This window comes from Dromaius novaehollandiae, chromosome 2, assembly GCF_036370855.1.
Source record: "Dromaius novaehollandiae isolate bDroNov1 chromosome 2, bDroNov1.hap1, whole genome shotgun sequence".
Taxonomy (NCBI): Eukaryota; Metazoa; Chordata; class Aves; order Casuariiformes; family Dromaiidae; genus Dromaius; species Dromaius novaehollandiae.
The window spans coordinates 92256782-92282120 of NC_088099.1; the positions used below are offsets into that span (position 1 = coordinate 92256782).

At 38.4% G+C, this 25339-nt stretch overlaps 1 protein-coding gene across 4 annotated transcripts in view; it reads left to right on the forward strand.

Annotated features, from left to right (window-relative positions):
• Nucleotides 1-24485, forward strand: part of ZCCHC2 (zinc finger CCHC-type containing 2) — a 45681-nt gene extending 21196 nt beyond the window's left edge. The window contains exons 5-14 of one of the 4 annotated variants that reach the window (XM_026115639.2): nucleotides 4046-4158; nucleotides 6083-6177; nucleotides 9975-10058; nucleotides 11859-11916; nucleotides 14083-14221; nucleotides 15772-15836; nucleotides 16729-16823; nucleotides 19107-19235; nucleotides 19968-21476; nucleotides 22492-24485. In XM_026115639.2, coding sequence (XP_025971424.2) covers nucleotides 4046-4158; nucleotides 6083-6177; nucleotides 9975-10058; nucleotides 11859-11916; nucleotides 14083-14221; nucleotides 15772-15836; nucleotides 16729-16823; nucleotides 19107-19235; nucleotides 19968-21476; nucleotides 22492-22559 — 2355 coding nt within the window. In that variant the 3' untranslated portion in view covers nucleotides 22560-24485. The remainder of the gene's footprint in view (nucleotides 1-4045; nucleotides 4159-6082; nucleotides 6178-9974; nucleotides 10059-11858; nucleotides 11917-14082; nucleotides 14222-15771; nucleotides 15837-16728; nucleotides 16824-19106; nucleotides 19236-19967; nucleotides 21477-22491) is intronic. The other 3 variants (XM_026115640.2, XM_026115641.2, XM_026115642.2) reach the window with 3 other exon arrangements.
• The last annotated feature ends 854 nt before the right edge of the window (nucleotides 24486-25339 follow it).

Sequence of the window (25339 nt, forward strand, 5' to 3'; positions counted from 1 at the left end):
GATGACCTTGAATTGTGTGCTTCACGGCCAGCATGTAATATTTTGGGTTCTACCTATTATGGCAAATTCTGTATCTAAAATCCTTCCTGTTCAGAGCCCTAATGAGAGATCTGTTGCAGGCATGTTTTGATAGCATCTGGTGTTCTTACTGCAGTGTTAATTGCAAGTGGAAATCATGTTATTTTACAAAGGTTATTGTGTTGTTTACTGTATGAATTATCAATTTTATTGATCAATATTATCAATCATATGGTCTTCTAGTGTTGTAAAAATAAAGAAGTATTAACTTGCTGTTTTAATCTAGTTGGAATATGTAGTTCCAAGAATTCCCAAAGCTTTGTTCGTTAGGGTTTGAATTATAGGTGGAACATCTGCTTGGAGATGGGGCGTCCCGTAACACAGCATGTGTACCTCTGCTACTGAAGAGAATCTTAAAAGCAGGGCTGTCATATGAGCTCCTCACAGCTCTTGGAATGAGTATCATTGAGGTGCATGCTTGCTCTCCTACCTGTAAAGTGGAGATGCACAACAGCCTCTGGAATGGACCTTCCAGTACGTACTTGCTGCCAGCAGGAGTAATAGGGAGAGCCTGGCAAACAAGATCCAAAATGTACAGTTGCAGAGCTGTCCGGTCTGACTGGCTAGCAACTCTCCAGAAGTGGAGTGTTCTGCATGCTGGCTGAGTGCTCCAACACCAAGAGCGTCTCGATATGTAGAAGATGGAGGGATATGAGAAAGATGCCCACAAGCTGCTAAGAGCTTTGTGAGGTGGTTTCGTGGAGAATGTGCATAGCTGAAAAGTCTGTTTGGTTTGTATTGGTTTGATAACCCTAAGAAAAGAAGAAAGAGGGAATTGTTAAATAAACCAGGTTTGAATTTGTATCTTGCTTTTGAAAAACAAAGAAAAAGTGTAAGTGCTATTCAGTTCATATACACTTGCATTCTGGCTTTTTACTGTCCTTTTTTCTGATCTGCATGGCGTCATTAGGTAGCACGCTCTATTTTGTATGGACAGAAAAGAATGGTCAAAATAATTGGAAGGAAATTCTAAGCTTGCTGACGGTGTAAAATAACTGTAAAAATTGTTTCACAGTAGAAAAAGCTAAGGTAGTATGTGGGATAACTCTGATGCCTTACATTTAAAGGGCACCTCTCCTTAGATGATAAACATAAAGTTCCTTGTGGGTGGAAAACTTTGCATGTATGTGGAAAGATTAACAAGCTTGAAGCAACAAGGCTATTTCATTATCTTGGAGTTAAGGCAGTAAGCGCCTAATCTTGGATTTGTAGAGGTCTGAATCTTTGTTAACTACAAAAGGAATTGAATCCCTTTAATGAAAGTTTTAAAGAAAAAAGTTGTCTGTTTCCTTACACAAATTTCAAGACAAAACACCAGAACAGGAAGAAGTTTGCATGCATCTGCAGTAGCTTTGATGACCTTTTGGTTAGTACTACCCAATCCTTCAGTCGGAAGCAGTCAATAGCATGTATTAAAGCCTAAGTGGTCAGTTAAGAAAAGCTGCTTTCAGCATTTCGATGTGGTTTTATATCTAATATACTTCAGAGGCAATAGCATTGTACTAACTGTCTGTCTGGATTCCACAAGTTCATCCTATGTATATTGCCAGGCAATTGCCTACATTAGACATAGTGTCTGCTTATTTGTAGCACTTCATTCAGTGAAAGAATTACAGTGCTTTGCTATTGTACCACTGGCAGTATGTGATACTCAGCTGGCACTCTACACTGGATGCATTTCAGATGCACAAGAGGAAGATGCTGCTCTAGTGTAAGTTGCTTAGTGCTGTTGATTGTAACTGATGGGAGAGACTAACCAGATTAGCAAGAGCACAGCTTTTAACTTGAGGAAAAGCATTGCTGCAATGGCTTTGTTCTTTTAACTGCACTAGTTCTGTTTAGATTTTTTTAGCAAAACAAAAAACTCATTCCATCAGGTTTCCCATACTCCAATATTTTATTTTGGAAGTTGGAAGTGTGAAAAATCTTTGTTCTAGAAAATACTTTTGGTTTAAATGCTGGAATGTTCTTTACAAATGGAGAATTTTTCACAGAATCACAGAATGGTTGAGGTTGGAAGGGACCTTTGGAGATCATCTAGTGCAACCCCTCCCTGCTCCAGCAGGATCACTTAGAGGAGGTTGCCCAGGAATGTGTCCAGACAGCTTTTGAATCTGTCCAAGGAAGGAGACTCCACCCCTGTGGGCAACCTGTTCCAGTGCTCAGTCACCCTCTCAGTAAAAAGTTTTTCTTTATCTTCGATGGAGCTTCCTGTGTTTCAGTTCGTGCCTGTTGCCTCTCGTCCTGTCACTGGACACCGCTAAGAAGAGTGGCCCCATCCTCTTTACACCTCCTCTTCAGATATTTAAACACCTTGATAAGATCCCCCTCAGGCTTCTCTTCTCCAGGCTGAACAGTGCCAGCGCTGTCAGCCTGTCCTCATATGAGAGGTGCTCCACTCCCTTCATCATCCTAGTGGCCCTTCGCTGGACTCACTGCAGCAGCTCCATGCCTCGTATTGGGAAGCCCAGAACTGGACACAGGACCCCAGGTGTGGCCTCCCTAGGGCTGAGTAGAGGGGAAGGATCATCTCCCTTCACCTGCTGGCAATGCTCTGCCTAATGCAGCCCAGGAGACCATTGGCCTTCTTGGCCACAAGGGCACGTTGCTGGCTCCTGGTCAACTTGTTGTCCACCAGGACCCCCGGGTCCTTCTCTGCAGAGCTGCTTTTCAGCAGGGCAGCCCCCAGCCTGTCCTGGTGCAGGAGGTTCTTCCTCCCTAGGTGCAGGACCCTGCACTTGCCTTTGTTGAACTTTGTGAGGTTCCTCTGCGCCCATCTCTCCGGCCTGTTGAGGTCCCTGTGAATGGCAGCACAGCCCCCTGGTGTATCAGCCACTCCTCCCAGTTCTGTATCATCAGCAGACTTGCTGAGGGTGCCCACTGTCCCTTCATCCAGGTCACTGATGAATAAGTTGAACAGGATTGGACCCAGTCCTGAGCCCTTGGAGGGGAGGGGTATACTGCTAGTTGTTGGCCTCCAACTAGACTTTGCACCACTGATTACAACCCTCTGAGCTCTGCCATTCAGCCAGTTTTCAGTCCACCTAACTGTCCATTCACCTAGCCCTCACTTCCTAAGCTTGCCTATTGGGATGTTATGGGAGGTGGTGTCGAAAACCTTACTGAAGTCAAGACAGACAGCATGCACTAGCTATCAGGATGGTTAAGCATGATTTCCACTTCATGAATGCATGCTGATTACTCCCAATCACATTCACGTGCTTGGAAATGGTGTCCAAGATGAGCTGCTCCATCTTTCCAGGGATCGACGTGATGCTGACTGGCCTATAGTTCCCTGAGTCCTCCTCCTTGCTCTTTTTGAAGATAGGAGTGACATTTGCTTGCTTTATTTTTTTTTTTTCTCCTTCTAAATGAGGACATCAGAAGGCCTCACTTTGTCATACTGGCATTAGAAACAGTCATAATTATTTAGGAATTTTCATTAGAAGTTCAGCATAAATAGCAGCTAGAGAAGGACTTGCTGTTGAGTAATCTCAATATTGCCTACTGAAATGTTGTACATTATTTAACTTTGAAATAGTCTCCTTTCTCCTCCTCTTTCTTTGAAATAACTTAGTCTAGTTAAGTGACACAGTGAGTATAGTGCATGCAGTCTTCCCTAGTAATTTTTGCATTATTTTCAGACTTTTTGTGTGAAAGTTTTCCAGAAATAAATCAAAAAAGGCTGTAAATAACTGGAAAAAGAACATGGTAGTGGTCAATTTTTGAATTTTGTTTTAAGCAGAGTTTTAAAGCTTCATACACTTGAATTTGATTTGAGGATTTACAGCAAAGTGTTTGTCTAGCAAAACTAAATTATGATTATTTGTTGTACCTTTAGTATGCAAATTATCTTATTGTAACTGGAATGGTAGAGGTTTTTTTGGTGCAAAAAGTTATAAAGATTCAACAAAGATATTCTGAATATGAAAAATGAGTAGGTGACGTTTTTTAACCTTTTTCTCAGCTTCCAAAGGAACTGTCTTCTGAAGCATTTGACAAGACAATTTTAAGAGCACTAAATCAGGGTTTTCAGAAGAAGGAAGAGCGAAGGCATGCTGATCTCGAGCCCATAGTCAGGTAAATATTTTAGCAAGTTACCTGAAATGTATCACCTGAGAAGTGATCAAATTCAAACCAGGTGCCTTTTAGGGATGGTAAAAATTCTGCTCTGTAGACACACTTCATGAGGGAAGCCAGAAGACAATGATGAAATAGATACTTATAATACTTTTTAAATTGAGAATCTGCTACTAAAATTCAATGATGTGCACTTCTTAAAGTTATCATACAATTACGAAAATGTTTGTCCTGGGTTAGCATTATATGGAAATGATGGGCACTTCAGCAAGGGTCCTACGTGCTTTATACAAGGGTGATATAATTTAAAACAAAGCATCTACAACAGGTTATGTTCTTATTTTAAGGCAGGATAGAGCAAGACACACAACATAATTTGGAAAAGATTGAACAGTAATAATAAAGCATGTATATAACATTAAATGCAATTCACACAGATGTGAGAAAATGGCAGATAGACCATAACCAGCTATACTATCTAGCAATTAGGATGTGTGCTGGGATATAGGACAAGTAGGTCAAATCCTGTAAGTCAAAACAGCAGTATGGATTTTGATGTGCCTCCCTCCTCCTTTTTTTTGGTTTACTATGGGTATCTTTTATTAGATTCATTCCTTTTTGTCAGGGTTGTTCAACCTTGTGCTAAAATACTTAAATTATTGATCAGGTTAAGGAGAGCATCCCTCGAGTTAGGGTACTTGTTGAAGTCATCAGGGACTGCTTTTCAAGATGCTGTTCTGCATGCTGCAGGCATTTGGACAGAAGCCTCTCAGATTTTTTGGGTTTTGTCTCAGTATCTCAGCTATAGAAGCTTCTGTGTGCCTCAACCTCCTGCTTCCCCGTTTGCTTTTATTTTGACCAGTAATACTATTTCTTCTTTATTGGCTTGATTGTCAAGCAAAAAACTAGGCCTGTGCAAATAGTTTTGACTAATAAACATTCAGTTCTTAAACTGTGTTTAAATAAAGGTTGATTGAAGAGTACATACCTGTAACAGATGATGATTGTAAAGCCTCACTGCAGAATAATTACATACCCAAGAGATTCAGTGTGGGAATCTTTTGTACATATCTGGCTATGTTGTAATGTGGAACTGTAATTACCATTTACAAACGCTGTTGTGACTATCCTGGAATGCTATGTGAATACATAGTGAACCTTTTGACAATAGCATTACTGTATGTAACTTTTTTTTTTCCTCATAACATCAGTTCAGGATAGATTTATATTTATTTCGAGGTCTTAACTACATGCCTGATTGCCAAAATTGCCCCCCACCCCCAAATAGAACTGGCTGGTTCTTATTGGCAAGCAAAACCTGAAAACTTGGTATGAGGCTTCAAAACCATACATTCCTGGCCTATTTCCTTATTTGAAGCTAGTAGAAGTTGTCACTGACCTCTTGAACAGATTCAGACCAGCGCCAAAAAATTTTGAGAATGCTGCCCTTTGCTGTTGGAGATAATTATGAACCTCAAATACTGACCTTATAGGTGAATTCAACTTTGTATTTAACCAAATGAGTATATTTAAGGAACAAGTGCATGACTTTGGGAAATTAAACATATTCTCGGTTTAAAAAAAAATTTAAGTATAAGGTGTAATGATTTTCTGACTTAGTCCAAACTCCTCTTTATTAACATGTTACATGTGGCTAAAATATTCAAACTGTGATGGCCCAAAAGTGCGTACCTTTTTAATTAAAAAAAACCCCATCATACTAATTTGTCATATTGACTGTAGCACAGCATTACACTAGCTCTGAATAACAAAGCATTTGCCACTGTGTGTACTGAATGGGCAAATTCAAGTGTTCAGACTTTTTTGGAAGTATATATTTTGCTCCTAAATGGTACTGTAGTGTTTTTGTATCATTCACATCGAATATTACTTATAATGTAACAAACTCTCACTTTAATTTCAGGCAGCTATTTTCAAATACATCACAAGCTTTTCTGCGGAATCAGAGAGTGTACAACTTCTTCCAATCAATTTCATCAGAATCTTTGCACACTCACAGTAAGAAATGTCTTAATACTTTTTATATAGCAAAAATATTCTATAAAAAACTATTCTTCCTGTCATGTCTAATTATGTTTGCTCATGTTACCTTTATGTTTATTCACGTTACATTGTATTCTACTGGTCACATTTGAACTCTAGGACTGGCAATGAATAATTGCTTCAGCAGTAGACAGACATGCTTTTGACGATGGGAGCATGCTATGGAGCATCAGCTTGTGCTGTTCTTCTTTCTTTCTTCTTCTGTGTACCATCATGCTGTTAAAATAGGTAATAATGAGTTGAGTACGTGCAACAGTTTGGGACTGCATCCTTTTAAGAAATCTTAAAATGGCTCAGATTCCTCTGACCTGACTGCCATTTCACCAGGTGGGCTAGTGGTATTGAAGAGAAAATATGAAGCCATATATTTCCGGCAGTTTAAAAATCATTAGTTAAAACTACAAAGCATTAAAGGAAATGTAGGTTTTTCTTTATGCTTTTTGTGTTAAGCCTACTGCTATTCTTTTTCTGAATCCTGTGAAAATGAATGATGTTGCTGTTGTAAACTTTGGAACAAAAAGCTTGAGCTGACCCAAAAAAATCACATCTGTTTTTTTAGTTTCCTTTGTAGATGAAGTGTTTGTCTTGATATTTAAATTAAGATTGGTTTGGGTATGCAGTACACAATTGATGGCTCTGTCTGCAGAACGCACAAAGTCTTGTTCAGAGTGTTGGCCTTGTAGTGTATTTCCTTGGTGGGGCTGTTACTTGTGTATTATAAACTGCTTGTGCGACCTAAGCGTAGCTTCCTTGTAAGGATGTATTAGGATGCGGCCTTTTTTTCTGTTGAAACTTTTCTTCTTTCAGTGCTTATTATATAATGACAGCTAAGAGACTGACTGAGACCATTGCCTCAGAAGTTACAGAAGATCTTAGTAGTGTATTGGTTAAGTTTTCAGACTGCTTATAAGCACTTGGCAGAAAATAGAGGAATGACAGCTGACATAAATTTGATGTATTTGTGACAAATATGCTTAATTTTTTTTCTGTGATTAGATCAGGGTCTTGTGACTAGTGGAGAAGCTGTAGATGTCATCTTGTGATTCTGGTGATACTTGGGACATTCTTGTATGATAGTTTAATGGGCAAGTTAAGTTAACGAGGTCCAGAATGGGTACAAAACTGGCTGGAATTTACTACTGTGAAAACTTTGACTACCCTGTTATAGTGAAAGGCTGCATGATGAGGGAGGAAATAGGTTCCAAAGTCCAGAAAGATTCACACTAATGAACAGGCCAGCTGCATAGGATATGTGTATTTTAATCTGTGTGCTACATCTAAGTAGGAAAAACTTGCAAATGCGTTGGTATACACAATTAAAATATAAAACAATCTTGACAAATTGGATAGATGGTCTGAAAAAGAACCAGTGCAGGGTTCTGTGGTGTAGTAGACTCAACCGCATTAGTGCGAAGCAGAAATATCTGCAGAGTGGGAAGGTTAGAGGAGAAAGATGGATGAACAGCAGTTCCTCAGGAAAAAAACGTAGCGATTATAGTTGGATCATAAATGGGAGATAGTATGTGAAATGTATGAAATCATTCTCCTGTGTTGGTAAAGCTGTGGCTGCAATTTTTTTTGTCAGTTTCGGGTACATGAGAGTCTATGAGGATTTGTCAGATCTAGAATGTGTGATGGATAGAAAAAAGGATGAGGAACTTGGTTGTTTAAGCAGAGAGTAGAGAAAACTGCTAGAAGGTAAGTCTTCAAACATCACAGAGTCATAATGTGAATGTTCTCTCTGGATAAGAGAGAAAGCATTGGGCTTAACTTGCTGTGACGAAGATTTGGGTGTCAGGGAGCAGCAAGGGAAAGCAAGCCAGGAGCTGAGAAGTCTGGCAGGGCAGTGCCCTCATTGGTAGGGTGCAGACCCACAGTACCCCAGTAAGAAGAGCGGAGTAGGACCAGGGGCAGCCAAGAGTGATCACTGGACAACTCTATAGTGATGAGGTGGGTCTGAGGTCAAGTCAGCAGGTCAGGGTAAAGATCAAGATCAGCCAGGTACCTGGCCAGGCACAGGTGTAACTGCAGCATACCTCAGGCAAGGGCCTCAGCTTAAATGCAGCTCCCAAGCCAACAGGTGGAGGCCCTGCATGAGGCATTCTGCAGCTCTTTTCCCAGCAGTCTGATCCAACGATACAAAACTGCAACATATCAGAGACTGGCCTTGAGCACAGGAAGGTGAAGCCATGGGAGGGCAGAGGAAGAGGCTGTGAAGCCCATTATTGTGTTCAAGCCCTGACAGTGGGTTAGATAATAAGAAGAACTTTGGAGAGGACAATTAAATAGTGTGATAAATCTAAGCATATTTATTTTTCCCTTGAGAAGGGGGATTGGATGACTTGCCTGAGATAGCTCACAGTCATGTTTTCTATGGTGCAGGCTGTGCTAAGAAAAATGTAGTCACACTGTTCTTTGCCAGAGTCACCATAATTGAGCAACTCATGTTTTTTTTTTTTTTTTTCCTATTATTATTTTTAACGGCCACTGTGTTTTTCTGGGTTTCCTGTTTGGTATTTCTGAAACCTTATTTACAGCACTGTTAAATTCTTGCAATTGCAACTTAGGCCATGGTGGCTTATTTTGAAAATGATAACAGTGGTGGGGAGGAGTGTACCTTTAAAAAAGAATCTGATTCTTGTTGCAAACTGGATGTTTAGATCTAAGTGGCAAACAAAACAGTTGTGGCTTAAATTGGTCTTGAGTCCCTGTTAGAGATAAAATGTGTCTCTTTGCAGAAATGTTATGAAAATATTAACTCTTTCTGAAGTATTTGAATGCTTTAGGTACGATTTTAGTAAAAACTACATGGAAATTAGTTCTCCGTTCAGTGGAGGGCCTTTATATCTGAAACGATAGTTGGGATCTCATGCTGAGTAATATATTCAGTAAACATAATTACCTATGCTGCCATGGTTCCAGTAAGCAGAAAATCAATTAACTCCCTTCTGATTTGTAATGTTTTATTTTAGACAATTCTTCAGGATGGAGTTGACTTTTGGTTCCAGCAAACTCTCTTAGAATATGATCTCTCAGTGCTTGGTATGATCAATGCCAATGATATTCAGGAGGAGCTTCCTATCAACATTTCAAGCTCTTGAACAGCAGCTTTCAAATGCTTTTACCTGTACCAATTTGGAACGCTTCAAAGTAGATTCGTAGAGTTAGATTCATTACCAAACTTAGTCCTCTTCCAAGGCATGGCGGTGGTATTTTTGTAACAAAACTGTAAATACTATTGCCACTTTTCCCATCCCTTCTAGCAGAAAATGGCAAAAAATCTGCATCAAAGCTGTGTTAAGGTGACTAGAAGACTCTAGCCCAAATTACATCTCCTTTGGTAGATGAATGATTTAATAATGGGGGAGTATAAGTTGTCACAGAAAAATTTCTAGTAAGTGTAGTTGGTCTCCTCCCATTTCCTGCCATAGCACAAAAAGATTATGAAAAATCTCAAGCGCAGTATATTAAGAACATTTCCAGTATTGTAATCATAGTCACAAGCTTTTAAAATTGCAGCATAGCTTTACAATTTTTTTGCATGCTCCTTTCTTCAAAATAGAAGTATCTCTATAGAGCCTCTACTCTTGGAGATGGTCTACTTTGAAGGAGATGATGTTCGAGTCATTGCCACATACAAAACAATACCTTCAGTCTTCCATTTCCCTAGCTTCCAGTTTAGTGCAAGCATTCAGGAACTGTCTAGTTGTTCAAGATCTATAAAGTTACTACGTGAACTTTATTCTCTGCAGGTAACTTACAACCCTCTTTGAAGACGGTTAAGGCACCAGAACACTTCAAGGAGGACAGTTCAGAAGCTTCAAGTCAGGAGGAAGGTAGTTGTGTAACCAAAGGTGGTTCTTTGAGGAATTTTACCACACTCAGTTCTGGAAATCTTGCAGTTGACTGATTTCTTTATTGGTACAAAGCTGAGAGATTTGGGTGAAATGTGCTATGTAAATGAAGAATTTCTATATACTTTCAGGGGTTTCCTTAGGGGGTTGCTATCTAAGCCAAGGAATGGGATTGTTGGTGGAGTGCTCGGAGGCAGAAGTTCACAGTTGTCTTGAACAGCCAGGAAGACACGCTTTAGTATTTACTTAAGACAAGATCATGCTTGTAGCTTTTTCATATCTCCACCTCTTCTTCAATTACCAGGGTACAAGTTGAGTGCAGCATTTCAAGAGTTGCAGTCCGTTTTGCATTAAACGTGCTAAATTTGTCTAGCTTTAGTTTCACACAGAAAGGATGTTCATGTCTTCCTCCTTGTAGTCTTAACCTTTGTTTCCTTGATACTCTGACTAGTTATTAAAGATTCCAGCTGTTTGGGACTGTAGTGAATATTGATTGCAGTCTGAAAGCTGATGTTTTCCAAATACCTTGAAAACAATTCACATGCGGAAGCAGCAGCCTAGTGGATGGTCACTAATTTCATTCTGAAAGGAATGTCAAGCCAGTTTTGCAATGTTTTCAGTAGCAAAGAAGTAGGAGCTTCTAATAGGTGGAAAGGATGAGAAATGGGACTGATATGTGAACACAGACCACTGGGCACTTATAGTCACTTTCACAGAATGTCACCATTCTTACTCTGTTACACATTAATAACTAAGAAGCTTAGAAGATCTTATGTGCAATGAATAAACCATATATGCAGTTCAGATAACTTTCTCATTAAAAAAAATTACCATATTCTTCTACAGAGTTCAGAAAGCAGTGAGTAAATTTGTAATATATTTGGAAATAGTCAAATGATGTTTTGTATGCTGCTCTTAGAAGAAATCTCTTCACTTGATGAAACTACAAATGCATTTCAGAACATTATGTCATTTTAGTAAAGTGTTACCAGAAGTTTTAAAACTGTGATTTTCTTTCTTTTTTTTTTCTTTTTTCCCAAATCAATTTGATCCTCTGTGTTGCATTGAAAGGAGTTCAGGCAAAATGATGGCTATTAAGAAGATCGAGATTATCAAGATTATCAACAGTTAGAATTAACAAAAGTTGCTTTTGTTACAATTTAACCATTATTTTTAAGAGATGGGTAGACCATGTTTCCAAGGATCTTGTTTCTTGATTGAGGCAGTGACTCTTTTTCATGTCTCACATTATTTGTAAGGCTTTACTTGCACAGTGAAATTTGAGGTTCAGAATGCAGTGCTTCTTTGTAAGACTTATCTTCATTCACTAGTTCAGAACTTGTCAGTGACACAGACTTTTCAGGTGGATTTTAGTGGTTCAGAAAAATTTATGGCATTCTGTGCTTTTCTGACTGAATTCACCTATCCTGTCTCCTTCGCCCTTTGATGATACATATTGGGTAATGTTCAATCACACATTTAGTCCTTTTCGTGAAAAACAGTGGTGAGCAAGTATAGAGGGTTGTTTTTGCTCCTGTTTTTCTCTTCATTATTCTGAGAAACTGAGGGCCAAGTCTTGATTCTGCTATGCATACAAACTGATTCATCATCTATGCAATGCCTGTTAATTTCAGCAATGTAAATTAAGCCCAGTATATTTAATGATGATACCTTTCATTAAGTGTCTGTTAATAATGGAAAGCTGAAGTTGCTGCATTGATCTAAAAGAGGAAATAGGAATTGCTAGTGGAATTACTTTTCGTTTTTGTTTTTTTTTTCCAGATGTAGTGCAACACACAACAGTCCACAAGAAACATAATGGAAAAAGTCCTGTTGCCAAGTAAGTACTAGGATGTAATGCAGCCATGCTAGATTTGTGAATATCATTCATTAGCGCCTTGGGAGTGTGTTTCCTTCTAGATTAAAACTTGTTTGTGACTTTTTTTTAATTAATCTCTATTAAAAAGGTTTCTCTAATACAGAGAAGTTCAGTGTTAAAACTCTGCTGAGAATGTTGCAAAAAATCCTATTTATAAACCTTTAGGTCCAGGTCATTTGAAACTCTCTTTTTTCCCAAATTTTGTGAATCTTTACTGCTTGAGTTGATGTTTTACTTTATGGTTATAAGCTGGTCATTTATACATATTTGTATTTTATATCTTTCCCATGCACACCACCCCACCTTCTATATTTAGAAACTTCCAGTACTGTTGATTCTCTTTCTTTCAGTAGTGTCTAAGATTTTCCTATAGGAAAAGGTAGTCCATTCTTTCCCTGATTTAATAGCTAAAGCATGTGTACCTTGCTTTTTTGTTTAAGTCCATTGTAAGCAGAAGCACTTCTTAAACATATTAAAGTATTTTACATATGGATATAAGAAATCTGTAATGTTAATTCACCTGTTAATGTTTCTTAACCAGAAACATTGGAGGTGTTTGCAAACAGTTGCACAAAACTTAAACTATGTTAAGAGTAAAAATGGATACAGATTTTGTTATGGTTTGCTGTTCTGTTTCATACTTGGCTGCTAGAAATCTATTAATCCTTTCCTATTCATATCATCTCCTCTTCTTAAAAATCTATGCCTGCTATTTATAGGTTCTGAATAAACAGCACTGAATGAAATTTTGTATCTCTTTTAAACATAGACAATTGTTTGTCCAGTCAAGAACAGTTTATCTCAAGTAATGTTGGTACATTTCGGGAAAATGTGTACATTACATCTGTCTGCCTTCTGTTTTATTCAGTAGGGTCAGCCTTGCACCTGAAAGGGTCTGGAGATTTACTTGTAGGAATGAGACTGGATGTGTGAAATAAACTTAGAAATGTTATAGCTTACATGAAGTGACTAAAAATTTGGCGGCAGATTCACTTACCACCATTTGGTAGAAGTTTCTACAGTGACTTTGCTCATATCTCTGCAGTCATGGACTTCAGTGTCTCTCTATTTAGACCTTCTTGGATTCTCACCATTTGCTTGAACTATTTTTGAATACTCTTATCACACCTCTTCTAAATAGTTTGAGTGCTTTTTTCAAGTGGTATTTGTTAAGTAGTCGCTGGAACTTCAGCATGTTGTCATCTTTGGAGTGAGCTAGATTTCTGTCATCGTGGGAACTGAATAACATTTCCTATTGCAGTTACATTCATGTAGCTTGACTACAGTCCTGAATTAAAAGACGCTTCAAAATTAAATTTTCAGCATAAGTATTTTGATCGGAATTTGAAAATAATACCTATTTCTCATAGTCTTGTTTCCAGCAGGGCACATTTTTGAATGACAGATCAAAAGATGACAGTTTTATGTGCCCTACTGACCTGTCAGGAATCTTTTTGCACCAGTGCACTCAGACTTAGTTAAAAGTCACTTCTGACTGGCTGCTGCTAAGAGAAGCTTCAGTGGAAGGCATTGTAAGGCCTGAAGTAAATGCCAAATGTGTCTTCCCTTTTCCCTGCACTACCCTGAATAGCAACTCTGAAGGCAAAATACATAAAACAAAGGGAATATTTTGAAATTCAAATAAAAATGGCTGCAGTATGATCTGTAAGTAGCCATGCACTCATTTTCTTAAATGTCTCATGAATTCTGAAATAATGATTACAAAGTAATTCCAGCTTTATTATTAATGTTGAGGAAGAAAGAAAATAAATTCAGAATATGTTTCTATTTTGAAAGCTTCCCGAAATCTCGTGTGAAAAAAGCAAAAGAAGAAAACCTTGTGTGTAGAAATAACCATGAAAATTCTTCTCTCAAGTTCTATGACATCCTGGATTTTGTGTCAAATTGTAGTGGACAAATAGTGTAGTGGTCCAAGCATCTTCAGATCATTAGTATTGCTTCACTGCACCAGAGCTCCTGTAATCTACATCTTTAAAATCTGTTGACCATTTCTGTTTTTTTTCTGAAAGCAACTCTCTCTTGTTTCCTGGCATGATGTAAAAATTTGTACATTGGTAGGAGAAGCCTGCAACTTTGTTCACATTGGTGTAACTTTTTTCCTTTCAGCAGCACTAGCAGTGCAAAATGTTCTTCACTGGATAGCCTTAACATACAGCACTCTGAGCAAAATGGGGTAATAGACTGGAGAAGAAAAAGCTGTATTGTGCAGCAGCATCCAGAGCACTGTACAAACCTACTTGACCAGGTGTGTTTCTGTGTTTTTGTTTAAAGCAGTGTTCTGAAACGTTGGACTGAGGAGACTGTCCACTACGCATCATTGCATTTAGCTTTAAAAGATGAAGAACAAGAGCAGTACTAAAATTGCACAAATAAATGTCCGAGTTCAGGTTTATAGTGGCTATCTTAATTACCAAAATCCTCATCAAGTCTTAGATTCTTGCTACTGTTTTGCGAAGTTGTGTGTTTTGTTTATTAATTTGTAACTAAACTCTCCTAATAGGATGTATGAGTCAGAAAAGTCTAGTGCTCATTTCTAATCAGTCCAGTTCTTGTAATCCGTTGTCAGCAGAGAATTTTAGGAGGCCTAAGGAATTTTTGTGTAATTGTAAACAACAAACTATAAACTGTATTAATAACTAAACTATATTAATGCTGTGGTAGGGACAACCAGTTAAATGTATGTGTTCTATCTTACCTGCACTATATAAGTAACTTAACATTTTTTGTGAAGATTAACATTTAACAGCTAGATGCACATACACATTTTGTGACATTTCTCTTTTTGATACTCAATTTTTGTATGAATATAGTCAATGAGAGTAAGTACTTATAAATAAAATCAGCTACTGAAATTGAGCGGAGAAAGGTTGCTGTTGTTATATCTGAGAAACCTAGAATGTTATCATTGCTCAATACTACTTCTGTTCTACATAAAGAATTTGGCTATTGATTATTATGTGGACTATAGCAAGGCAAACAAAGATAGTTTCCTCATTTTACGAAGTGGGGTAGTGAATCAAGATTTGTTTCAAAAGATGAAGTGGTGGGCTGTATCAAAGCTTAAAATATGCAAGCTTGAGGATAGGAAATTTTAATATATTAGAGCAGAGGAAAAGCTACTTCCCATTTAAATGATGCGTGAATGCAGCATAGGCAGAGGTTACTTCTGAGTGGTCATAGCTTTTACTCCATTGCCAAATAGGAGATATTACTAGCAGCTAGTAATACTATATTTAAAGAATAATGCAGATACTGTATTTCTTTCTAATACACTTCTAGGTGGTATTCTACAAACTTCAGTTTAGCAGCAACCTCCAGTTCAAGGCTGGGTACCTGCTCTGTCACTATGTGAGCAATGTGAAAAAAGTTTGCCGCATGTACTTTTTTTTCCTCTCAAGCATTAAATAATTCCACTTAAATCAATAAATTCGGTAGACATAAGCCTTGTGATTAACCAGACAACTTCTTTTCAAGGAAGGAGTTGTTAGGGGGTACTTGTTGAATTGCACTTGTTTCATCCTCAACAGGAAAAGACCCGTAACTTACTCCCAGCATCCAAACAATAATTTGATTCAAATCTTCTGCGTATTTCCAAGTAGTAATTGGCAGTGTCTTTTGCTGATAGTGTCATAAATGCCAGACAAGATGCATGATTCTAAAGGTCTGAATGCATTGTACAAGTAGATGCTTGTAAGGTTATAGCACTGTGAGTGCATTGGTCATGGACTTCTCTTGTCTTTTGTTTTTTGATACAGATTTTGCTTTCTAACTGATACCTTTGTATTTTCTGTCTAGCATACAGGGGAAAAACGAGGCCTGTCTGCAGTAAGCAAGAAGAAAGCAAAGCCACAGCTGGAAAAGTAGGTTTCCAATGTAACCAGTAATCCAGGAACAAAGTGTAATGCGTTCGCTCTGGTAAACAATGTGTGCAATCAGTTGGCTGCTTTGGTTTGCTGTTGTAGAACAAGAGCTGGCATACTGTTGGCTAGTCTACATAAAAATTGTTATTTTATCATTTGAAAAGAAGTAACATAAAAAATAGAATGTAATTGTATGTAGCTACTTCTCAAAATGTCAATTGTCATTTAGCAAAAATAAGGAGCAGAAGTGTATTCTTAAGTGATACTGAATTTCCCTTTATATTTATCTGAAAGTTAAAAGGTGTAAAGCTGCCCAGAAAAACCTGAAAATCAAATAAGGATTAACTGCAACCTTTAACATTGCTCAGTGGGTGCTAACTTGCTGAAATAATTTTATTAAAGGTACTTGCGTATCAGAGGGCTTGAGAACTTCCTATGGGTTATATGATCCTGCACTATAAAGAAGTGAAACCATTTCCACTGTTATCTAATACTCTGTCTAGTTCCAAGTTGATTTTTTTTGTGATTTTGTTGCTCTATAGTCTATAGTGCTCTGTAGCTTTTATGCTAACCTGGCCTATGGCTCAGTTGCATTCATGAGCTTTCAGAAAGAACTTTAGAACCAGCTGCACCATTTTTTCTTAGCTGTTTTCTTTTAGATCTTTATTCAAAGTGTTTAGTAACATTGGTTGCAGTTTCATTCCTGATATGTTGCGCTATTAGCCTTTACCTGTTTGTTTATTATTTACACTTGTTATGTCTATTTTATATTTGAATGTCATTATATATACATTAGTCCTTGCCCTTGTTTACAGTGGCATTGTATTTTCATACGTTTCTGGTTATTTGTGCCCATGCATTTGGAAAAACATATGAAAAATTATTTACACAGGGAAAAAACAAAGAAAACTGACTGCCGGTTGAATAACAGGACAAATGGAGTTAGAGTTGCAGCATCACAGCACATCCGCACAGGGACAGCAAAAGGTAAGACATTTCTCTAAGCTGTTTGTAAGAAACAGAGTTTCTGACTTTGACTTATTCATTGTTCAGCAGTAGAAGAGAAATTACAAATCTGAAATCTGTTTGGGTGCGAGTCAGCATGTTGGATATGTAGTCTGTGCTTTGACGTGCTGTTTAGAACATTACTAGACGCTTTGTCTTCTGTACGCAATTGCTTAGGCTATGTCTCCTTTCATACATAATTGGAAACATCTTAGTAAACCTTTCATAAGTTGTCTTAGTGAGGTGGTGGTTGCAGAAAGAGTCAATGTTAGACTGCTAGTGTCTAGGCCAATACTTTTATACATCAGTCAGTTATAAGACAAATACTTGTACTATTTACTAAACTGAATCTCTAAGCCTTCCCCCGCCACCTCCAGAGGACTGTGCTATCACTGGCTTTGTTGTCTCTCTGTTTTCCAGGCTTCTAGTATCAGCTGCAGCCTTGCCTCTTCCTATACTTAGTTGTCACTGAAGACAGTTGAGAAAGAATTTGCCCTCTTCTATACTGCCCAAGTGGGATGAATGTTGAAAGCACTCTTAGGAAGTACCTTGTCTTGTTCCTACCTCTACTTGGAGTGCACTCTTTATCAAACTTTCATTCTTTCCTCTCCTGACTTCTCTGAAATTTTAAGAATTCACGGTTCACAAACTTGGCAAAAACAGGACAATTTTAGAAAGTTTTAGTCAAGAGCTACACAAGCAGAAATTATGATCTGTAGGTGAGCTTTGCTGTATACATATCTGAGTGATTACTGTTGTTGTCCAGCAAAACTTACTGAGTAGTTTTGTATGGTGTAGTGCAAAAATTAAATAGGAAGGCTTTGCCATGGGAGTTCTATCCACTCGCTACCCACATGTGCTATACAGATGTAAAACTGCCTGCCTGATATTATTAACCACCCTGAGAGTTATGGCCACTTTGAGAAGGAACTGTAACCCACAGAGGCTGGAAGGAATTAAGTCCTTCCTCAGAGATGAGTTTTCTACTTGAAGTTTGTGTACAAACATCAAAATGTCTTCTGATATCCCCTATTGATAGGTGTTTTCTTAAGACTACATCTCCAAGTTGCAATCTGAATCTCTGCCTTGCTTTGTATTGAGGCATGGTATGAAACGTTGTATTTTGAGTCAGTAAATCTTAACTACATCACGTTTTCTTCCATTTTTCTCCCTATTTTTAGCTTTTCTGAGTCATCAGTTAGTTACACAACTTTGAAGTTACACAACTTTGATGAATTGATACTTTGTGACTAACACTTTAGAATCATGTTTTCAGTGATTTGAAGCGGATATTGCTGCTCTAGGTTGTATTGGATATTCAAAAACACTGGTTAAACCTTTACTTGTTCGAACTATTTTAATCAGGAAATGGTTTCAAGAATCGAAACATTAAGGCAGCTTTTTAAGCATTTACCCCAACCTGGTATACTTGCTGTTGTGTTCTGTTTTCATCCTGGATTTTTACCCACCAAGGTTTTGGGTTGGGGTTGGAGTTGGGGGTCATGTTCGGTTCCTAACCCTTCCTTGAAGCTAGCCTGTGTCATACTTTCTGTGAGAGGGTCCGTCTATCTTGCTGCTTCACCTCTGAGGCTGAAATTCAAAGTTCAGTTCAGTGGCCAGAGCATTCTAGCTTAACTTCTTGACTTCACTAATAGGATCTAAACCATCCTGTAATCAGGTTTCCAGCAAATGAGTTTCCCATGATCCCATTCAGAATCCAGAAAGTAATTTTACACTTTTGTCTTTCACCTCCCTTTCCTTGAACAGGTTTTGTTGATACAGTTTCCTTAAAGCCTGCTCTGGAAGAGTTCATTGTGAATGGGCATATTATTTTAATCTTGGTTGCTGAGTTAGCTTTCTGTCTTTGCTTGTGTGATAAAGGAGTATTCCATCTTTTTCAACATAAATACTTGATTGCTAACATGCAGAGGAAGTTGTTATTGCAGCGTAATTCAGTGTAAACTTCATAAAAATTATTAAGGATGATCATTCTTTTGGCTATTGTGCATAAATGTGACATGCACAAATGTCAGCTTTAACAGAAAGGATTTAGTCATCACTATATGTATATCCCTATATAGATATAGGGACAGACTAGTGCTGAATGTGGGGAGTTTAAACATAGAAAATGCGGAGGAAAGATACAGTTAAGTAGGAACACAGGTTAACAAACAGATAACTGAAGTAGCATGATATGAGCAGACCAAAATAACCTCACTTCCATATACCAGGATTAAAAATAAAAATGCCAATTTTTATTTTTAGATCTGAATTTGGACACTGGATCTGGTCATGATACGTGTGGAGAAACATCATCTGAAAGTTACAGTTCTCCTTCTAGTCCACGACATGATGGCAGGGAAAGCTTTGAGAGTGAAGAAGAAAAAGACAGAGGTTGGATTTGTGGAGAGTGTGCATGAACTTTTGCTTTATTACCTTGACTATTCCCTTTCCTGTATTAATTTTAATTAGTTTCTCAGTTTTATTAGCTGTTTCTATTTTATTTCTGAACTAGTCACAAGTACATTTTGCTTTGTGGATTTCATGACTAGACTGAAGACTTTTCGGCAAATAGCAGGAGTGTATTTAAACACTGAGTTTTAGATTAGTGCACATGTGTGTGTGTCATGCATGATATCTGTGTTGTCTGCTTTGGCAGTGTAGATCTCTTGAAAAATTTCAGCAGTATGATAAATAGAAGAACTTTGTTTGACCTGAAAAAGATTTGTTTTATAACAATTTAGGCTTGGCATGTCTGAGATATCCTTCTTTTTGTCTTGACTGTGGAATTTGCCACTCCTTCAGAATTTGAGTAAACTATGTTAGTGTCTTTCTTAGTAGATGGGAATTCCTAATTCTGTGTCCTACTGTTCACATTTGCAGATGTACACAAGCCAAGGACACACTAGCTAGTTGTGCAGATTGATATAGGCAAGTGATAAAGATTGACCTAGCTTGACTTGGATGAATGAAAATGATCTTAAATCTATTCTGAGTCAGGATGACATCATTTCACTTTCATCATCAAATTTATTAAAACTTGTATATGAGTAAATGAGTCCTGGGAAGGGCAAAACAGTTTCAGATTCATGCTTCTGACTCTCACCAATGCTTGTATCTCTACAGATACGGACAGCAATTCTGAGGACTCTGGGAATCAAAATGCAACCAGGTTTACAGGCTACAGTGCTGTCACTTCATCAAATATGAACAAATCATCTGCTCAGATCTCTTCAGTGAATAATGAAAATGGAAGCCTTGCAGAGGATCCTTTGAATGCAAAGTTTCAACATATTTCCTTTATGCCTGCCTTACACTGTGTGATGCACAGCGCTGCCCAAAAGCCTGAAGCAGTTGTCCCGCCACCCATATCTGCAGACGGTAAAACGATGGGAATGCTTGTTACCACGCCTGTTGCTGTCTCACCAGTGAGAGAGTCTGCAAATTCACCTCCTGGTGGAATGGGCCCAGTGACCTCTGGTGAACCTGAGAAACGCCTTGAGCTGATGGCTTCCCCTTTACCAGTCCCATCTACTTTCCTTCCGCATTCTGTCCAGCCTGGTAGCCCAGCTTTGCATTTGGCAATACACAGATTGAAAATGCCCTCTCCACAGGGATCGTCAGAAAGTTGCACAGTTAATGGACCACAGCAGCCAACAGGAAACTTAAGTATTGGATCACCAAATACTGCCTTTATCCCAGTCCACAACCCAGGTAGTTTTCCAGGATCCCCAGTTCCTACTACAGATCCCATCACAAAACCTGCATCCCAGGTGGTAGGACTGAATCAAATGGTGCCTCACATTGAGGGAAACCCAGGAGCAATCCCTCAGCCTACCAATCTAAAGGTAGTTCTTCCAGCAGCTGGTCTGTCAACAGCAGCACCACCACCTCCACCAGCTTCATATGCTTTGCCAGGCAGTCCTCACGCTACTAGTGTATTGCCCAACCAGAATACAAACGTGCTAAACACTGTAGCAACTTCCTCACCACCTCAGTCAGCTGGTTTAGGTGTTGGTCAGGTCCAGTCCACTGTTCCTCCTGCAATACCTACACATACACCAGGCCCTGCCCCCAGCCCGAGCCCTGCTTTAACACACAGCACTGCACAGAGTGACAGCACATCTTACATAAATGCTGTTGGAAATAACAACACTAACGGGACAATGTTACCTCCACAGCAGTTGGGGTCTGGTCCTTGTGGTTCTTGTGGACGTAGATGTAGCTGTGGGACCAATGGAAGCCTTCAGATTAATAGTTATTTTTATCATAACCCGCTTCATGGACAAGTCTACAGAGTTCCATCTTTCTTCACTCTGCCATCACTTTGCAATGGCAGCTACCTCAATCAAGCACATCAAAGCAATGGAACACAACTTCCTTTCTTCCTGCCTCAGTCTCCATATGCAAATGGGCTTATGCATGACCCAGTAATGGGGAGCCAAGCCAACTATGGTATGCAGCAGATGGCAGGATTTGGGAGGTTCTATCCTGTATATCCAGCACCTAACGTAGTTGCCAACACAAATGGATCAGGACCCAAGAAGAATGGGAACGTTTCATGTTACAATTGTGGTATAAGTGGACACTATGCGCAGGACTGTAAGCAGTCATCCATGGAGGCCAGTCAACAAGGTAATCATGATAACTCCCAGCGGACTTGCTTTTGAGTTTAGCAGTTTCTCTTTATCTTACTGAATGTGCTGTTTCTGTTCTTGCAGAAAGGTGTGCGTGCGTGTGTATGTTTTGTGTAAATGGTTGTGCATTAGTGACCTGCTCTAAAACTGCAAAGTATCTTACCTCTGCCTGATAATTTTGTAGAACAGTGCAAGGGAACGGGGTTCACGAGCGTGAAGTTGAAAATGGGCATGATACAGACAGAGCTGGGAAGTCAAACTGTATCAATTCAAAATTGCCATTCTTTTCACCTGTTTGTTTTTGGCATTATGTTGAGACTTGCATGTTGTTTCAATTCTTCCATTTCTATTCAGTGTTTTTTGGATAGAATTCATTGGCAAAAGGTGTAGAAAGTATGAATTATTGTGTATGCTATTAACTTGGATTTTTAAAACTTGTGAGAATTGAAAAAATGAACTGGCTATTTGATAATTTAACTTTTCTGAAGCTTACCTTTCCACAACCAGCCATCCTTCTGCACCCCATCATGGAATACATAGATGGGAAATGCTTTAACTTTTCAGACAAGCGTCAGCAAAAAGACAAAAATCAATTGGAACTAAAAATTGAAGGCATGGCTTCAGTCTTGCATACCATTACCTCTTTATCCACAAGAATGGAGAAAACACGGAGTTCACATAGAACATAAATTATTTTTTATTCTCGGTCTGTGCCCATTGTGATTTGACTTGTTTTGTCAGACTGGAACAAGAAAGACTAGCCTTGATGGGATCTCTTTTTCTTTGCATTTTTCCAGCAAAGGTAAAATCTATATCTACTGTTTAGTTTTTTTTAACTGTCATTTTTAGCAAGCAGATTAAAGAAAATAGTAAAAAAATCTTAGGACCTACTTTTAAAGGACTGGAGGATGATAGTGCCTTTTGAAGAGCATGTCCATTTTGATACCTTGTAGTGGTTTTGTAATCCATTTTAATTGTAAGCAGTGACTTAGTAGTTCTCTTTCCTGTTTTAGGCACTTACAGACTGAGATACGCACCTCCCCCTCCCCCTTCCAATGATACCTTGGATTCTGCAGACTGAAACAAGTAAACATTGCCTACTTAAACTGAAGCTTGGGAAATTGGGGGAAGGTGTGTGTGGGAGGTGGGGGGGTTGGTCTTGTGTTTTTGGGACATTCCCGGTTTTATATTCTTTTGGAATTTTTCATTGCTTTTGCACCTCTGTTCAATACAAAAGAAGAAAGCTGAGTCCCTGGTCTCCTCCTGGTTCTACAAAAGGCTTGCATAATGCATGTAATTCAAACATACAGCCAAACAATCAAAAAGAGCATTTGAACCATGCTTTTGCACTGAAGACTTGAGACATGTGCAATGTTTACTGCATTTAAAAAAAAAAAAAAAAAGTCCTCTGACCTCTGACATCACTGGTGGAGCAGCCATATGGTGAAAGAAGAAACTTGGTCATGTTCACCACAATCTTGGTTCCCTCCTTCCCCATTCTCCTTATGCTGCTGTTTTATTTTCTTTACCCCGTTTGTCCACATGGATTCATTGGACTTGCATGAGTGTTTAGTGATTCAGACAGACCCTGCCCATACTCTAAATTGATGCTTATAAATTGAGGGGAGATGTTCAAACATCCTGTTAAGAGAGTCCAAAGAAACACACAATATGGTATGTGTACTACATCTGGTAATAATACATATACACAACTCTCGAGAGTCCCAAATAAATGAAAATACATAGAGCAGGAAGGGGCTGAAACTGTGTGGACTTGAACAGGTTTAGAAAAATGAACTAGCTTAAATTGACAGATTTTACTTCCATTGTAGCTTTTTAGCCTGTATGTTCAGCAACAAAGGTGAAAAAAATGGTATGAATGTTGTACTCAGTGTGTTTGCATTTGTAATGAAAGTTGACAGCATTTTTTCCTTTTTTAAAGCTATTCTACATCGTGTCAACACAGAATGAACGTTACTTGATTGAATATTTTTTCCTAAACTATTACAGTGTTGCATTGTACTTAGATTGTAAATGTTTTATTTCAAACTGAACAAAAGCTATGGTTTTCTACAAAATAGTCAGGTATTAGTATTAGAACCTGTCTACCAAATAGCAAAGTCACTATTTTGTAACAATTTACCACTATGCGTAATTACAGTATAATGTGAAAGGCTGAAATGAGTGTTAAGATGGTATTAATCATGTCAGTATCATGAGTAAGTAAGTTTAATGCTGCTGTATTTTTTATTTTATTTTTAAAAGCCAATATATGTACTAAATTGCTTCCAGGTAATATTTGATTTCCTAAAGTGCACTGAGGTTATCTGGAAGATGAGTGTATTTTTTTGACTGCTGCATTCAACACCGATGAACAACTACCACTGTATATCCATAGGGTTTGGCATTCCTCACGGTTCATGGCAGAAATGTTTTCTTAATATAAGACCTGGTGTCCAGTAGAGGGATGAAATAAAATCAGTCTTTGGTTCAGCCGTCTAATAAATTGCTAAACAAACAAAAAACTTGAAGAAAAAAAGCTTGATTACTACATTTCTTCATAGGTAGCATTTATATTTATAGCACCAGTGTACATTTTGAAACTTTTTTCTTGGAGGGGGGAATGGGGAGGGAGGTAGATGAAAGCTTTAATTTAAAAAAGTTTAAGTAGTAAATGAAAATTATTTTGATTAAAATTTTTATTTGATCTGGGTATTTTTGGACCACTTGAAATGAATGAACTGCATTTGAGTTGAAGTGAGGGTGTTAAACCACCAATGGACTTGTATTGTGAATTACCTGCCAGTTGTACTTTATGGAACTTATTTTATGATTTAAAATACTGTACTGTAAATAGGAGGTATGTTACCTTCTCTTTATTTGTATGTTTACCATATACTTTGATATTTGAAATGTACTGGAAAGGTCACTTATATTTCTAGAAGAGATTGGATTTTATGCAACCTTTTTTCCTTGAATTAACAGCAATAAAAAAAGAAAAAAAGTACCTGTGTGCAAGTACTGTCCTTTATCACTGAGAATAATGAACTAAAAGTCATACTGTGCCCTCTGGGTGTACAGATGAGAGCGTGGAAAGTTTTGGCAAGATACCATTTTGGTTGGAAGCTGTCACTTAGACAAAGTGAAAGTATTTAACTTAAGGTAAGATCAGTCCTGTATCTGAAGTCAGGGTACTGCTTCTTGAGTGAGACGACTTTAAAATAGATGGTTACCTCTCGGGAGAAACAGGATGGCCTTGTGTGATAGACCTAGGACTTTGACCTAAGCTTTTTCACAACAGTTAAGCCTGTGTTTTATTGTGATGGCTCCTGGATCTGGGCTGAAACCCAGTTTAAACATGCTTTATTGACTGCAGTGCAGTTTGAGCTCGTTGTGCTTCTCAGTAAAATGTGTGTGCCTAGTCATGTAGTAACTGAAAAGTGAGATCTTTTTTGCATCGGCTGAGGAGGATAGGACAACAGGAATTGCTGGGACTAGGGAAGCAGTTTAGGAATGTGTGGATTAGCAGCTGAAGGATCTGATACGAATGTAATAAGCCGGGTAGTAGTGAGAAACAAAAGGGTACTCATGACTCTGTCACCTCACTTTCCCTCTACTGTATGTCCGGAGTGGTCTAATTCCTCGTGCTTAGCAGCAGCTTATCTCCACAGCTGAGGAGTGCGGACTATCTTAGATCTTTATCCCAGTTTACCACCCAGAACAGCCTATTTCCTGAGCAACCAACGCACATTATGAGAGAGCTCCAAGTTCCCCATGAACCAACCTTTTTTTTCTTAGGCAATTTGTGTAATAACAGGGAGCTGTTTAGCCCAGACATTGGGCTAATATGATTACAAAGCT